The 16,673-nt window shown below is 49.0% G+C and overlaps 1 protein-coding gene across 2 annotated transcripts in view; it reads right to left on the bottom strand.

Moving 5' to 3' along the window:
* Positions 1-55: 55 nt before the first annotated feature.
* HDLBP (high density lipoprotein binding protein) overlaps positions 56-16,673 on the bottom strand; it is a 32,269-nt gene continuing 15,651 nt past the window's right edge. Inside the window, exons 7-28 of one of the 2 annotated variants that reach the window (XM_015871066.1) lie at positions 16,087-16,302; positions 15,054-15,260; positions 14,726-14,833; positions 14,092-14,196; positions 13,605-13,683; positions 13,249-13,388; positions 12,837-12,941; positions 12,456-12,569; positions 12,121-12,207; positions 11,823-11,954; positions 11,306-11,524; positions 10,285-10,506; positions 9,837-10,055; positions 9,060-9,198; positions 8,155-8,300; positions 7,421-7,525; positions 6,688-6,822; positions 5,999-6,142; positions 5,647-5,832; positions 4,404-4,520; positions 3,847-3,975; positions 56-2,539 (exon numbers count right to left, since the gene is read on the bottom strand). In XM_015871066.1, coding sequence (XP_015726552.1) covers positions 2,453-2,539; positions 3,847-3,975; positions 4,404-4,520; positions 5,647-5,832; positions 5,999-6,142; positions 6,688-6,822; positions 7,421-7,525; positions 8,155-8,300; positions 9,060-9,198; positions 9,837-10,055; positions 10,285-10,506; positions 11,306-11,524; positions 11,823-11,954; positions 12,121-12,207; positions 12,456-12,569; positions 12,837-12,941; positions 13,249-13,388; positions 13,605-13,683; positions 14,092-14,196; positions 14,726-14,833; positions 15,054-15,260; positions 16,087-16,302 — 3,141 coding nt within the window. In that variant the 3' untranslated portion in view covers positions 56-2,452. The remainder of the gene's footprint in view (positions 2,540-3,846; positions 3,976-4,403; positions 4,521-5,646; positions 5,833-5,998; positions 6,143-6,687; positions 6,823-7,420; positions 7,526-8,154; positions 8,301-9,059; positions 9,199-9,836; positions 10,056-10,284; positions 10,507-11,305; positions 11,525-11,822; positions 11,955-12,120; positions 12,208-12,455; positions 12,570-12,836; positions 12,942-13,248; positions 13,389-13,604; positions 13,684-14,091; positions 14,197-14,725; positions 14,834-15,053; positions 15,261-16,086; positions 16,303-16,673) is intronic. The other variant, XM_015871065.1, reaches the window with a different exon arrangement.

Genomic DNA, 16,673 nt, shown 5'->3' on the forward strand with positions numbered 1-16,673 from the left:
CAGAGGCTGCTCTGCATCTCAACCCACCAGCAGAAATAACATCCGTGACACTCTGAGCTGTTTCAGGTTTTATTTTAGAATTTATAAAATTCCAGTGTCATCCATACTCATGAGCCTTTTTACATGTTTGCATATAGTCTCCAAATTCCAAAGTTAAGGCCAAGGGATCATTGCTATGGAAACATACAATATGGAAGACGTCAGAGAGGAAATGGACACATGCCACAGTCTGCTGCGGAAGGAGGGTGGTGGGGGACAGTACTAGGTACAATCACTTCATGACCTTCTTTAGAGTGGAGGGTCGGGCTGTGGGGCAGGCCCAGGTGGCGGTGCCCCAACTGTAACTCAAGCCTAACTGTGCAACTGGTGAGGACAGGGGGTATAAAGAGAACGAGGGGGTGATAGGCTTGGTGACACAGGACAGACCTAAGCTACAGGGTAATAACCATTTTCTGACAGACACGTGTGGGAGGGTGTTAGCCTAGTTCTGCCTGACCCACCCTGTTAGCCATCCTCTGGGTGGATGCAAAGACACCCAGTCCTTCAGGGGCAGGTAGGTGCCCTGCAAAGGGACGTGGCCTGCTTCAATTGTTTCTCAATCTTACAGAGAGCGCTAAGAGGTTTTGGTGCAACTTCTGCATAGCAGCCTCTTCCAAGGAGAGCTGTCATGGGAAGGAGAAGCATTGTCAGGCCTGGCAGACAGAGCGCAGTGCTGGAAAAGGCAAGCATGGTGGGCCCAGCCTGCCACAATTCAGGCCTTTGCCCATAAGCAGCACTAGAGAAGGGAGGCCAGGGCCTCCTGCTTGTCCAAGAGCTGAAGCAGCTGGGATAGAGGAATGGCTCAGACTACAACCTTCTATAGGACCAAGGCAGGGGAAGGAGGTTACACAGGACCCCATGCCCCCTGCCTCCCTCTACATAGATGTGTTTTTCCTCTTAGTGGCTGGAGGAGCTCAGACGTGGCCTCTTAGAGCAAGCCAGGGCAGGGCCTAGGCACAAACAGCCCAGAGGACAGAGCATGGATCACCCTCTCCAGCCCATACAATGGAGGCCTCAGGGAGGGCTCGACGCACCACACTGTCAGCCCCATCACTTTCAGTTCCTGTTTTCCACCAGAGCAGAAGCCTGGCTCCCAATCTCTGCAGGCATTGGCTGCTGTGAGGCTGGGGCTAAGATCCTGAGGCCAAGCCTGGTTCTAGCTCAGGTAAATCCTATGGTCCCACAGCCTGCATGTGCCTGTGAGCAGCCTGCTTCCCTCCAGAGGAGCTCACACAGCTGCTCTAAATGCTCTCGATTTTTCTCCAGGGTTCTGCTCTGGGTGCAGGTGAGAGCTGAAGCAGCTGCTCACCCACCCACACTGAGAGGCCACCATCATACTGACTTTTGAGGTAGAAAGAAGGCAATAGTAAATTACATCCCTGCCACTCACACCTAGATGCTGCAGTGCTCGCAGGGGACTACAGCTCCTCAAGGCTCTGCTTCCCACCAGCTTCTCCTGGGCCACGCCATCACAGCAACCTCAGCCAACCCAAACTCTGTCCCGTCCAGTAACGCTGTCACGTGCTGGTTGCCTGACTGCCCACGTGGGCTTTTGGGAAGGGTGAATAAGGAAGTGCTGGGCACTAGGAGCAGGGTCTGTCATGGCGCACTGGAAGACTCATGGAGCGTGCAGGCTGGGGCTGTGCTTGCTGTGGCACAGAGGTGCACTGGCAACGCGTTCTTACCTGACCAGGGCAGCCATACATTGTTCTGGTCCCTTCCATCTCTGCTGCCTCTACAGCCTACTGAAGGTTTTGTTCCTTTAAAAGTTAAGTTTCTGACCTTTTAGATTATTTGAAGCTCTCCCCACAGTCAGCTATCAGCATTAAATGAATTTTTGGCAGTTCAAAGGAAAAAATTAAAACAGAAAAAAAAAAAAGAAACAAGTTGATTGCACTCTACAAAGGTAAGGTAAGGCCTGGGATAAACACAAAGGAAAGAGGGCAAACGTTTTGGCTTTAGAAAGTCAAGGAAATTTATTTCCTGAGGTCATGAGACAGGAAGTAGATTCCTAGCCACAGTAAAGGAGGTCTCCTAATGAAGGCCAGAATGCCTAGTAAGACACGCTCAATAGAGCTCATTTTTCTGCTAGCGTTTGGGAAGCTGCAAATCGTAGTCACTTTAAGTCAATTATGAAGTTTCCAACAAAAATACACACGTTTAGTGTTTGAATCTGAGCGGAAGTCTCGTTCCAAAGAAGGAAAATAGATCCATCAAGAGATGAGAATGGGTCCTAGCTGTGGTGATAGCTGAGGGGAGCAGGATGGGGTCTAGCACTCCAGACACCATTAGGAGACCTCATGGGGCAATTGACTTGTGCTCCAGCCGCTGGGTCAGATTTCAGACAGGAAGAATTTGTGGCAGGTTAGTGTCAGGTCAGCGGGCTGGAGGAGATGGTTCTGCTTCCAGGTCATTATCGTTTGGGTCCCCAGGGAAGAGTCTTGGGGGCAACTTGAGCCCCAAAGCTGGGGAAGTCTTCAGAACTGCTCATATCAGGGGCCTAGAGCAAACAAAAAGGGAACACGTTAAGCTCCTGCCCTGCTGCAAACCTGTACGGCATCCCTGAGCTAGGCAGCTTTTCTGGTGTCCTGGGGGTGAGGGCTGAGCACGGCCATGGTGTCCTTTAGGTGCCCAGGACAGACATCTGAGTCTCCAGAGGTGGCACAGGGGAAGGTGCAGACAAGGAAACAACAGGTGGATCAGGGCCTTCAAGAGCCCAACCTCAGTAACTCAGTCACTGGAGCGGGGTCAGGACAGTCCTGCAGCAGCACCGGGGCAGCTGAGGACAGAGCAACTGTGTGTCCTGATACATGGCTCACAGCGAGAACACAGCTGCAAACACTGAGCTGGTTCTGTGCTGCAGCACAGGTCAGAGGAGCCAGGGCCCCAGTCAACCTCTAAAACCACATGACCTAATGGAATGCTTTCAGACACTGCTTCTTTTGGAGAAGTGGGCCTGTGTTAACAAGAAGATGGATATGAGGCAGCAGTCTGTGCTTGCAGCCCGGAAGGCCAACTGTGTTTTGGGCTGCATTAAAAAAGGGGTGGCCAGCAGGGAGATGGAGGTGATTGTCCCCCTCTACTCAGCCCTTGTGAGGCTGCATCCAGGCCTGAGGCCCCAGCACAGGAAGGACATGGAGCTCTTGGAGCAGGTCCAGAGGAGGCCACTAAGATGGTCAGAGGGCTGGAGCACCTCTTCTATGAGAAAAGGCTGGGGGAACTGGGCTTGTTTAGCTTAGAGAAGAGAAGGCTCCAGGGAGACCTCATTGCGGTCTTCCAGTACTTGAAGGGAACATATAAACAGGAGGGGGAATGGCTGTTTACAAGGGTGGACAGTGATAGGACAAGGGGGAATAGTTTTAAACTAAGGAGAGGTTTAGGTTGGATCTGAGGAGGAAGTTTTTCACCCAGAGGGTGGTGATGCATTGGAACAGGTTGCCCAAGGAGGCTGTGGATGCCCCATCCCTGCAGGCATTCAAGGCCAGGCTGGATGTGGCTGTATAACACTGGGGGTTTGAAACTGGATGATCATTGTGGTCCTTTTCAACCCAGGCCATTCTATGATTCTCTATCCCCCAACAGTTCTGCTGTATCTGACAGTGGAACACTCAGTGCAGGCAAGATGTTTGGCAAGAGACAGGGGTGTTCTGGAAGTTTGTATAGGCCACAAAAGAGTGGGATGGCCCCTCACCGCTTTCTCTGCCCCCACAGCAGGGAGAGCACTGTTTCCCCAGCTGAAATGGGGAGGCAGATGACACAGTCAGTCATACACTCTGTGACCCCGAAGCAGAAGCAGCACTTGCTCACCTTTTCATTGTTGACAGTGGCCCAGGGGGCATCTCTCACCACAAAGCCCTTGGATGGGGCCTTGGACTCTTCATGGGAAGAGGGCTTCATATACACTTGCATTGCCTCATTGTCCACCACATCTGCAAGCTGTAGTCAAATGGCTCAGTTAGGATGGATCTTAATAGTTCTTCAAACTGGTGTAATCCCCACCCCCAAACTATCCCACATCTTGCTGCAACCTGTGCAATGTCACCAGCCCATTCCACAATGACTGAACACGGCATTTCTCTACCACTGTGATGGCCACCAGCTACTAGACTGTAACTGATGCAAGCTGCAGCAATGCAAGCACGTGCACATGCTGGCGATATCACTGCCCTTTCCTAGACAGTGGGGCCAGTCCTTGCAGCCTGTGGTCTGAGGGACAGCTGCAGGTGAGGGCTAACAGCAACCTGCATAAGGATCAAGTTCTCTGATGCTGTGGTAGAAAATATCACACAGAGATCCCTCAGACATTCAGCTCTGTGGTTAAGGAAATCCTTGTAAGCCCCCATACAGATATGCCAGACACTTACGTATTCTTCCTCCAAGTTCAGGATGTGATCAATAGCTTCTTCCACATTCTCAGGGAGTCCTGTCACAGTCACGCAGTTGGGGTCAGGAGCTCCGCTCTGGGGAAAACGAATATCCACCTGCAAGACAAGGAACAGGACAGGACTTAAGACCTGCACAACTGAAGAGCTACAGCCTACTCCCCACTGCACCGCGTTTAGCTCTCTGTGCAGAGCTGCCAAGGAGGGCTGCAGTTCCAGTGTCCTCATTCTGCATCTCCATCATCATGCTATCAGCACGAGGCACAGTAAGCTTTGTCTCCTCCACAGATAATCCTGGCTAACAACCATTTTATGTAGATGGCTTAGTGTTCTCAAACATAGCCACTGAGCTCTCTTACAGCTTGCCTTCCAGATGGCTGCAGAGAAGCCATGCAAGATAAGACCAAAACCAAAGGCTGCTCATTTATACTTGTTTCAACAGCAAAGACCAGCCAAGATGCAAACCCCCAAAACTCTGGATCAACCCCCTATCACTCTGGATATACATTCATTAGCTGCTTATAGTAAAGCACTTACTACTGCCATGTGCTGTCAAAGATGCTGACCCCTGCCCTTCCCAGAGGTAAGCGGACTGTGACAAAACCTTTCAGCTTCCAGAAGGCAAATCTGAATCCCTGAAAAATATCTTTGGGAATCTTAAATTGGGGGAATCAATGGTTAAAACTATGGAAGAAATGCAGAGAATCTCTTTGAGCTAAGAGGTTCTGGGTGCAGGCCTTTCCCAGAGATCCCCAAATCAGTTTCCTGCCCATGTCCAGTACCTGGAGCAGCTCACAACCACCTCTCCCTTCTAAAGACCATCTGAGATCCCACCTGAAAGATATCTACTAGAAGTGCTTCACGGAGGGACATAGCTCAGTGCTGTCTGCAGGGCTAACTGAGAGCAGAAAAGCAGCATTTCCAGGCTCCTCCTAAGACCATGTTCAATCAAGACAAGACCAGCTGAGCCTGTTCCCTGCCCTGCTCCTGGAGGACGGGTGACTCACAGCTCAGGTCATGCAGGAGAGCACAACAGCGCTGGCTTTTCTTTGTGTCTGTTCCAGCCAGAAGTGCTCCACAGGCACGAGACAAAAGAATCACAAGATTTGAGCCAGACAGTCCTGAATTCAGACCCTCATACCAAACTGCCGGCTTAGCACATTAGTAACCAGCTCCACCAGATACCCAGGACTACCCCATCCATGCTGCAGCCCTCCCTGCTCACCTTGAACTCATCCATGATTTTGCGGATGGCTTTGCCACGTGCACCGATGATACGTGCGTGAACACGGTGGTCCAGAGTCACATCCTCAGACACCATCTGCTCCAGCTCACCAACAATCTTCATGATGGCATCCCGGGCAGCCTCAGCATTCTTCTCATAGCCAGTGATGGTGATCTGGTCCTGCGCCTGCAATACAAGGACACGTGTCAATAACAAGCAGATCTCCAGGCTGCTTCCTTTTACCCTCCACTTTATGCAACAGTAGCAGAGGGAAATCAGAGCCCTAGAGAAGATGCTGTGCTTTCTACGCTCACCACCAGCGGCACTCTCTGTGCATCCTCTTTTGTCTCACCTGGCTTTCATCATCTTTGTCAGGGAACTGGATGTTGACCTCATGCTCTGTGCGTATCTGGGTGATCACTGCTCCCTTCCGCCCGATGATTTTGGGGTGGTACTTGGGATCAACGGTGACTGTCAGCTTGAAGCTTCGTAAGGCCTGGAACAAGAGGAGCAAAGTGAGGCACAACAGCAGAAAATGCACCATGGCTGGTTCAGTGACATCCATTCAAGTCCCAGCATTTACTTCTTACTTCTGAGATGCACGGGACAGATTCTGTATGGTCCTGCCCAAGTGTAAATGGCTACAGAAGACCAAAGACATTCACCTGCTGGGGTCTTGTGCTTTTGTCATGTCTAGCAGGCATCCACAGGTAGCAAACAACCATCCAACTCATCCCTCATCTACTTATTCAGAGCTGGGATAGGAATTCCCCATGAAGTACAGACTCAGTGCTCACAGTGAGTGAGCAGTGTCCTTCAGCATCTCAATGAGACACAGGGTGAGTCCTGGGCAGTGATTCTCCTGTCAGCTCGTATTATATTTGGATGAGCTACTCTGAGTTCCCCAGACTTGCAGAGCAGCTAAGGGTGCAATTAAATGGACAGAGGTTGTACAGCTTCTGAAGGAAACACCCAGAGTCTGGGTGGTAGGAAGGCACAGGCTGGTGTTCAGCTGGAAGGAAGGACAGGCACAGGCCTTACCCGATCCTCTTGTTCAGCCTGCAGCTCCTTCACTCTCTCCAGCAGCCCAGCCTTGGCACGGTCCAGGTTGGCAGCCAGCCCAGTGATGGTGATGATATCCGACTGCAGCTCAGGAGCAGGGACCTGGATGTTCACCTGAGCAACACATGATTTTCATTTTATACCACTGTTTGCTTTACGTTGGCTTCTCACTGATCTCTGCCACCAAGCACAGCTCCCACCCAGCTTGAAACCCGCTTCTTCAGCCACTACCAACATCAAATTGCTTTGCTGTAGGACTTCAGCCCCTAGTAGTTTCTGTGTCACCCTGGAGAGGCTAGGAAACAAACCCATGTTCAACATGCTGTTTGCAGCCAACCTGCATCACACCTGAAAGCAAGAGGTCCACCATCCCGGTGGGCTTGGAGGGAATTCTCCCAAACAGGCAGGCATGGCAAAGCTGTCTCCCATGGCCAAGGAGGAAAAACTACTCTTGCACTGGTAAGGAATCCTGACAAGCCCCAACAAGCCATTCAGTACTCACAGCATCAACACCCATCTTACAGCTTCATCGCAACATCTACCGAGCTTCTCAGCCAAGGATTAAATCATGCAGGTCTCATTTCCTTATCATAGAGCTATGGTCAAGCCAACACAGTCCTGAGTATGTCACAGCTGGCTGCCAACAGCACAGACATGGTCACCTGCAGATTTCCCAGGACAGTGAAGTTGGGAGGAAAAAGCAACAACTTACTTCAAACTCGTCCATCATTTTACGGATCCCACTTCCTTTCTGGCCAATGATGTAACGGTGCAGATCAAAGGGAACTTCCACTTCAGTGGTGACAGGAACCAGAGCCTGCAGAGAAGAGATCACAGTTTACCCAGTTGAAAGACTTCTCCTGACTTTCTGTTTGCTATGTATATGTTCAAGAGAATGTGCTGCTGAATTAAGGTGCTTTCCCCTGTAGTCACAGTACAAACTCTACAGGAGAGAGCAGCTGAAAACACTAAGATATCCTGTTGGGTGTTATCTTTTCCAAGCCAGCCACCTTAACCCCGCCCCCCCCTCTTCAGGAGTCAGAAGCTGTTTTCATGTCCTTAGCATCCACTTAGAAGAAACTTGGACAGCATTACTAGAGTTCTCCCTGCATGGCAAGGTCTGCTAAGGCTGGAATGATTCAGCCTCAGATTGTTTCTCTTTCCAGCCCTGCTTCATATAATAAGAACGTCACGCTCTTCTGACAAGTAACCTGGGGCTGCTTACAGCTCCAACAATTGCTGGGTCAGGCACCGTGACTCAAACCACCAGGTGAGATTACAGAGCAATTGGAGACCTTCCCCTGAGCAGTGCAGACCTCCACAGTTAGTGCCAGTGACCACCTGGACTGCAGTCCCAGCTGAATGCCACCACTGAAGCTTGCGGGGAGCTTCTTACATCAGAACAGGACTTTGTAGTAAGGCTAAGGGGCCCACAAAGCCACGTACCTGCAGTGCCTCCTTTGCTGCCTCACACTTCTCTCTGCGACCAGAGATGATGATGATATCACACTTCTTTGGAGAGCTGGGGTCTGCGTCCTTCCCTTCCCCACCCTCCTCACCATTCTCCTGCAATGCTGGCTCTACAACAGGAGCTGAAAACATGGAAAGTCTCACATTAAGGGCACAAGAACCCCTTCTCTGCTCAGCATAACCCCCTTCAGATCCTCAGGCTCAGCTCTGGTCTTTGACAAAAAAAAACAGTCACTACAGCCTACTATGGTACTGGTTATTACCAACACAGGCAGCTCGCCGTGGCTTAGCCTGGACTGAGCAGAGCAAGAATATCCACTAAGATCATCTCCTCCTTTATGCACAGCACTGATATTGGCTCTGCCTGCACAGAGAGGACCTGCAGCCACACTACAGAAGTCAAAGCCGTGCTCCTACATCAACAGAATCAGCGAGTAAGGCTGGCAGTTTCTTCAGCAGCAGGGAATCTCACCACATGGCACTGGCTGTAAGGTACAGCAGGATGGCTGGTCAAACTATCCAACAACTGGTAATGCAGGCTCCAGCTGCACTTAATTCAGTGCACCCAACAACAAGAGCACGAGGGCTCAGAGAAACCTTGGCAAGCCTGCAGAGCAAGGGAGCAATGGGAGGTTCTGCTTTTGGCCAGGATAGGTACTTCTGTCCCTGTGTTCTGCAGTGAGGACATGTTCAGAACACTCATGTTTGTGTCTTTATGCTCCAGAAGTGGCCCCTGGTCTCAGGAGGACAAGGCTCACGCCAGGCCCACATTTAGGAACACAGCACAGAACAGAGCTTAAGTAGAACTTCTCCACCGACTGAGTAAGGACTACGCATCTCATCACCCCAACTGCCATGTGAACATGCATCCACGGGTATACCTGGGTTCTCCTCCCTGTCAGGGAATTTGATCTGGACACCATAGTCCCGGGTGATCTGCTGGATCCGGGATCCTTTGGGGCCCATAATGGAGCGGTGGAACTTTTGTGGGATGGTGCATTCGATTGTCACTTGAGCTTCCTGTGAGAAAGCAGAGTTGCTCTATTGCGAGGCAGCCCCTTTCACAGGTGCAAACAGGATGCTTTTGCACATGGTGAAATCCAGAATGGACATATGAGGTGCTGGGAAAGGTAGCGGCTGCTGTCATTGAAAGAACTGAATGTTTCCTGGAATCTTTTTTTCCTCTCTGAGAGGTTAGCATGGAATATATTACTGAAAGCTGCCTCCAGCCCATAATGTTAAAGGCTCCTGAGACAAAAGCTCAAGCTCTCTGTAGCCCTGAAGGGAAGGAAGCAGTAGGAGAAAGGAGAAAGATAATAACTGAAGGAAAGGAAGAGCACAGGTCTGACTTGGTTGTTTCCGAAAGCCAATACTGAGACAGGAAACTCCAGTGAGTGCCACTGCCCTGGACCAGGAACAGGGTAGATACAAGAAGCCTCCAATGTTTTACTGCCTGAGAGACAATTACTTCATACAAAATGGCCGTGTTGGAGCCAGCAGCCATGCCCCAAGCTGGGATCTGAAGTCTGCAGCCCTTAAATACTGACAGCAAAGCTTCAAATCCAAATTTGCTGTGGGATTTGCTCATGTAAAGCAGGTTCAAGGAGGGCACTGCTGAAACAACAAAGAGCAGAAGGAACAGCTTTCCTGAGACATACCAGGTCCTCAATGATCTCCTGGATACGTTTCTTGGCTGCCTCCACACAATCCTTGGCTCCTTTGAGGGTGACTTTGTCGCTCTGGGTGCCGGAGCGTGGGAAGCTGACCATCACCCCGCCGTACTCATCTGCAATCTCACGCAGGACTTGCCCCCTCCGGATGACAAAGTGGCGGTGGTGCTTGGGGTCAACCACCATGGAGTCCTCAACCACATTATCCTGCCAAGAGATGACAGCCAGCCAATCAGCCCTGCCCTCCCTGCTCATAAGCACTCGATTGCTGCACTTCAACAGCAAATAGTTCACAATCTCACTCCAACAGGACACAGCAAGGAGAATCTTCACAAGCTCTTGTAAAAGTCATAGTTTTAGGACTGCCAGGTCCTCCACGCTAACTCTTGGTATCTTGTCACACTGCTTGGCAGAAAGAACTAATAGTAGCTCTTACCAGGTTCTTGATGAGGGCCTCTAACTCCTTCTGTGCCTCTTTAACGGCTTCCTCAGTTCCCATGATGGTAATCAGCTCCTGATCTTTGTCCTCAGAGGTTGGGAAGATGATGCGGGCCCCAGTATTATCACGCACTTTACGGATGTTGCCACCACCCTTACCAATAAGGAATTTGTGATACTCTGGCTTTGCACGGAGGTCCACGGTGTAACTCTTAGTTTGCTGAAAGGAGTCACATCCCCATGGAACACGTTAGTATATAATAAATAGACATCAGCATCCACAACAAGCATGGAGATATTTAACTCCACATACATACAACATATTGCAAGGGCAAGGCAGATGCAGCTTGCTGTCAAAATCAAAAAGGTACGACATCTTAAAGGAAAAAGCTACATGAAAGATGTTCTCAGTGCTGAGGAGTTACCTCTACTCTCAGCACAACTGGTGAGCACAACAGACTACCCTGGGAGTCTATGACTCACACTCAACAGCAAAACCTTTTGCTAACTGCCCGCTGTTGGCCAGGCAGCAGCCAACCCAACCACTCAGGAGAACATGTTCATATGCTGCCAGTGGAAAGGTGTTTCTTTCTTTTTTCTTGCTGTTAAAATGTCTTGTAACCAAGGGCTCCCCAAAACCACTTATATGCAATGAAATGTGAGAGCTGGAACTGGAATTCAGAGGTCAGGAGGAAAAGGAAAGGAGATATGCAGAGGCAGACATTTCAGAGTGGCATGGCTATCCAACAGCACTCAGACCTCCAGAGTAGGGAGACTATGAGTACATCCCCAAACATGGGAGAGAAGCATTACAGCCAATTTTTTCACCCAATAGAGAAGAACTCACTGTCACAACAATGAGTTTACTTTTACTCTTCCTGACTGTACTCAAATCCCTCCAAAGAGGGTTATGCTGTCTGATGCAAGAGACTTCTCAGCCGACTATGGGGACCATTTGAACTCTGGAAAAGAAACAGCTGGTCAAAACAATCTGCTCCTCTCCTTATGTCAGGGCTCACCTTCTCCTCTGCCAGGTGCAGCAGCTGCTTCTTGGCTTTCTCCACATCCTGGGCTGGGCCCCTGATGGTCACGGTGTCACTGCCAGAGCCCTCGGTGGGAAAGTGGATGTGGACTCCACCACATTCCTCCATGATGGAGCGGATGAAGCGACCTTTGGCGCCAATGAGGGAATTGTGCAGTTTGGAAGGAATAGAGACCTCCACCTCTGTGATGTTGGCCTAAGGACAGTATCAGGTTGTTAATCAAGCTGCAGAAGAGTGTTTGTGTCTACCCTGCTTATCCTCCATATCCCACTCTGCTAAGATCTTTACAGAGCTGTGTGTAACAAACATCTGATCACAGAAGCTTGAGATTGGCTGCCTCTTATACCTAAGCAGCCACAGGCAGGCCTGCTGCGTCATCCCACAGCGCATTCCTATTTGTTTCCTCTCTGCTATTCCACACTACAACAACGGCTTATGTGTTAATGTATTCTACCATCCTTTTCAAGTCCCTCATCCACAAAAGGTCACTTACCAGCTCCTTCTGGATGGCAAGAATTCTATGGCGAGCAGCTTCACAGTTTGCTCTCTTGCCTGTGATAACAATCGTCTCTGAGTTGCTGTTCTCTGCTGGGAGATCGATTTTGGTGTTGCTTTCTTCACGAATCTGCAAAGAAGAAGAAAAATCATTTCAGAAGCATCCCATGTCAGAAGAAAGCCCTTAGAGATTACATTTCACATCACCAATGAGCAGAAAGAGCAGTAAGTGGGAGAGGGATTTAGCAGAAGGCAGAGACTACGTTGAGCACCAGAGAAAAGAGAAGTCACCTCACCTTCTTGATGTTGGCACCTCCTTTCCCTATGATGTTCTTGTGGAATTGTTTGAAGATGGGGACAGAAATAGAAAAGCTGTTTTCAACCTAAGGGAGAAAGGAAGGGAGAATTGAAGATTACACCATCATGACAACTTCCGTCCCATCCCATAAACACAAGCAATAGGCTTGGACCCAAGGAAGATCTCTGTACAAGAGACTGCCTCCAGCCAGACCTTTATGTCTGGAGTTCTGTCATCCAGAGGTATTTCAGTCCTAACTGAGTACAGTGACAGCACAGCTGCACTTTATTTCAGGACTAGCTAGGTGTGTAGGAAAGAAGAATGTGCCCATACCAGGTCTGCCACCATCTTTTGCATGTACTTGGTGCACTTCTCCACCTCATTTTTGGGACCTCTCAGTTGGACAATATCACTCTTGTGCGCTGGGTCTGGGAAGTTGATGATAACCTGCAAGAAACAATCATTTAGAGTCATCACAAGCAAGTGCAGGAACTGCTGTGTCAGACACAAACAAAGCTTGGGGAGATCCTGTACACCCTCTCCCCCATTCAGAAAAGGACAGCTGTGTTAGCAACTGCTGGTCAAGAGAAGAATTTTCTCTATAAATGAATATGCATTCAATACAGAGCCATTATATTTACAACTTTAGCAACAGGACTGCTATACATGTAGCAAGTGTCCCCCCTAGATTGCTTATCCCCTGCAAAGCCTTACCTCAGGGAACTTCTCCCGAATCTCCCGGATCCGCTCACCCTTCTGCCCAATGATGGTCCGGTGGAATTTCTGCTCAATGATCAGGTCCTTGGTGCGTTCATTTTCCTGATGGTAATACACATTACAATTGAGTATTCAGCAGGAGAGTTTTATGTTTTCTTTCACCCATTTGCTGCCTAACATTTTACTTGTCAGCTTTTGCCTTTTTGTCTCTTCTAGAGAGGATTCGCCGTAGGCTGACAAACAACAGGCACGCAAGTGAATAAAGAAGCACATCTGCAAACAGGAACTAATGCCTGCCATCAGATCCAAGTGCTCATTGGGCAAGGGGCACATATTTGCACCAGGGAAGGTTAGGAGGGATCTTAACAGCTCAACCCCTGTGGCTCCCTAAGCATCATGTCCTGCTCACCATACGGGAAGCGAGTTCCAGCAGCTCTTTCTTGGCCTGTTGGACCCCCTGTGGATCTCCTTCAATTCTGATCAGGTTGCTCTTCTCGTTGTCCGGGGGAATGCGTACAGACACCTTGTAGAGGTCCTTAATCCTGTTAACTTCAAAGCAAGGATGGTGGTGACAACCTGCTAGGCCAAGGCTGGCAACAAGGCATCCTGATTATCAACACTTACTTACTGCCTATTTATCTCTTTGTGCCACTCGACAAGAGCAGCTGAAGTGTGATGGAAGCACCACAGTAGATGAGCTACAGAACCCCTGGCACTATCAACTAAGGATGTAGAGTCTGAGCATTAAAAAAGCACACCACTTACTGTTTGCTCCGTTCTTGCCAATGAGGTGTCGATGGAATTTGTGGTCAACATTGATTTCTGCATAATCCATCCGGTTGATCTACAACAAGTTGCAGAGGGTAAGGTAGAACAGGCCAACCCTTACTTACCCCAGCTCATGCCCTACATACTGTCTGATTCTCCAGTAACCAGCCACAAGCACTGTCTGCTACAGAGCAGAACACAAACATATCTCTGTTTTAAATTGAGAGCACCGTGCTTCTGAAACATCTGGAGAGACTTCTATTCTTCCCTAGTTACAAATGAACAGCAATTCTTCCTTATCTGCGGCAAAACCTGGTGCTGATTTTTTAAGAGTGCTGTGGACAAGTTTTGTAACCATCTGACACTCAACCTACCTCCTGCAAGTTCTGTTAAGCATGGGAAAACGACATAAATGTGATACATAACTTATCATCTCTGTTCTATCATCCCTTCTTATGAACTGAACCTACTAGTGCCAACTTACCAGATCCTTGACCATGACTTCAATCTGTTCCTGAGCCACATTCACATCTTCTGTAGGTCCTTCCAAAGTGATTTTATCCTCTCCTTCCGTGAATTCGATGTGAACCTTGAAACAAGGGAATGATTTCATTAAGAGTTTTCCAAGATGTGAGACAGATCAATGCCCTTAGTCAGGCCCACATAATCTCTGCCACTAATAGACATCTTCCTTCCCACATATTATTCCTGAGCTTTCAGAAGACAGCAATGCACAATTTTGGCCATGTCACAACATCTAGAGCCTATGGCTTCAGAAGATGCTTCTCTGAAGCTTCAGAAAAGCTTCAGAGAAGCTGCTCACCTAACCTTTCTCTCAACATGAACTGACAGTGAGAAAGCCTGGTTGAATTCAGCACTTATAGGTACACTACCCTATCAGTTCTCCAACTAGTGCCACCTCAAGCTTCCTCTGAAGGAATAACCAGAAGAATAACTTAGGATGAATAGCATTAGCAGCAGTGAAAGAGAGGCTCCCTTTAATGTTACAATCTCCACCTTGGTTTCACCACTCTTGAATGAGTTTCTCTTCTACAAACAGTGACCTGGAATAAACCATATTCTACAGAAGGTGTTAAAGCCAACCAGCTCACCCATACCTTTGGCATTTGCTGAGTTATTTTGGCCAGGTTTTGTCCTTTCTTTCCAATAATGAAACGATGAAGCCAAGAGGGGGCAGAGACCGAGGAGACGGTAAAACTGTTGGCCTGAAAGACAGAAAATTTAAGAAGCTGTTTGATGGGCAGACCAAGACAAGTCTTCACAAAAATTCAGGTCTGATTTCTGTGTTGTATCCTCAGTATTGAGTTAATCTAAGCAGCATTTCTAACAGCCCAACAAAGACCGCTCCTCCTCCACCTGTCCATGCTGCTCCCAGATACACCCTAATGTGAGTTTCTAAGAAGACCCAGCCCATCTCATCAGTACCTTTGCATAGACTTCAGTCAATGCCTGCCCAAGCTTTTCGGGCTCGCCTCGCAGTATCACCGTCTCCGAGCTGCTGTCAGTGGGTGGGATCTCGACAGAGACTCCAGTTTTCTCCAAGATCTCCTGCAGGGAATTCCCCTTGGGGCCGATGACATACTTGTGCTGGGACTTCTTCACCTCCACCGCAATGGTAGTAGTCTTCTTTTTCTGTGAGGGGAGAGGCACTGGGGCATCAATTACAGGAAGGACAGAGAAGGGACACACTCTTGAGTGGAAGGAAGAGGCAGCAGATGCAGTGAATCTCTGCACCAAGTGAAGAGCAAAGCAAAGCTGAGCACGTTGGTCCTGTGGCACCCCAGCACCTATTGGGGCCCTCTCCATATAGAAAGCCTTATGCTCGCAGACTCATAGTCAAAGTACAAAACCAGCATTCTGTGGCAAGCTTCCTAGAACACTTCATGGAGGAGACTACGCACACGGCCTTGCACAACAGGGCTCAACACTCAGCTGTCCTCAAGGCAGCAGTGTAACGCAATACCATGTAGGTTACTCGGCTATAAGCTGATTATCTCTGTTGAAATCCAGACAAATACAAACCTAACCATGAGAAAAAAACTCCCCAACAACCCACAGCAAGGATACTCACAATGTATCTGTGGAGTGGAGAATAAACTGGAGTGAAATTCACTCGTTAGGAACTCCTATTTATGTAGCAGCTTTTTACTGTCAGCTGGCCACCACTGCAGACTTTACACTTCCCTCCTCAGAATCACCCGTGCAAACTAAGGGAGCTCTACATGGTCTGCTGAGTCCCACAACACAGGAAAACAAGACATCTGCCACCTCCCTGGCAACATCACCCCAAGTTTCACTCTGCTGAGTAAGGAAATGGTAAGATCAAGGGCTATGTACTGCAAGGACTGCACAGTCAAATCTGACACAAGGAGGACGTAACAGAGAGAAGTGCAAGAAGAGAAGAGGGACTATGAACAGGTCAAGAGGAAGATGGGGATCTTTTAGGGACCATCCGTACCTTCTCCTCATAGATCTTCTTAACACGAGCGACAGCCTGGGCCAGCTGCTCCTTTTCTCCAGTGAAGACTATCTCTGTCTTGTTGACGCTGGGTGGAGGAATGTTGATGCGCGTCCCCGTGTCCTGCATGAGCTCACTCACCAGCTTGTTGTAAGGGCCAGCAATGAAGGGGTGATACACCTTCTCCACATCCAGCCTCTCTACAGCACGCTTATCCTGGAGGAACAAGGCTTGGTGAGAACTGCCCTCTGTAATACAATCTCTAACAGACATGGGTACAAGTTCCCAGTGCTGCCCTAGTTGACACTCTGGCCCATGTAAATCTTTCTCTTCTGTCTACAAATCCTACTATTGCTGCTCATGTTTTATGATATTCACCATTCCAGCACCTTGCCTTGGCTAAGCCGGCACCTGATTATGGCCCACTTCAAACATGAAACAAACTCATCTGAATTGAGAAACAGACAAAATGGAGATCAAGAAGTTGAAGAAGCTGATGCAGGTGCTTGCACAGTCTGCACGGTACATGTGTCCATGCTCACTAACATACCAGCCACCAAGCATGGCCACAGTAGCTACTAACATCA

The sequence above is a fragment of the Coturnix japonica genome, chromosome 9, assembly GCF_001577835.2.
Source record: "Coturnix japonica isolate 7356 chromosome 9, Coturnix japonica 2.1, whole genome shotgun sequence".
In the NCBI taxonomy this organism is placed as follows: Eukaryota; Metazoa; Chordata; class Aves; order Galliformes; family Phasianidae; genus Coturnix; species Coturnix japonica.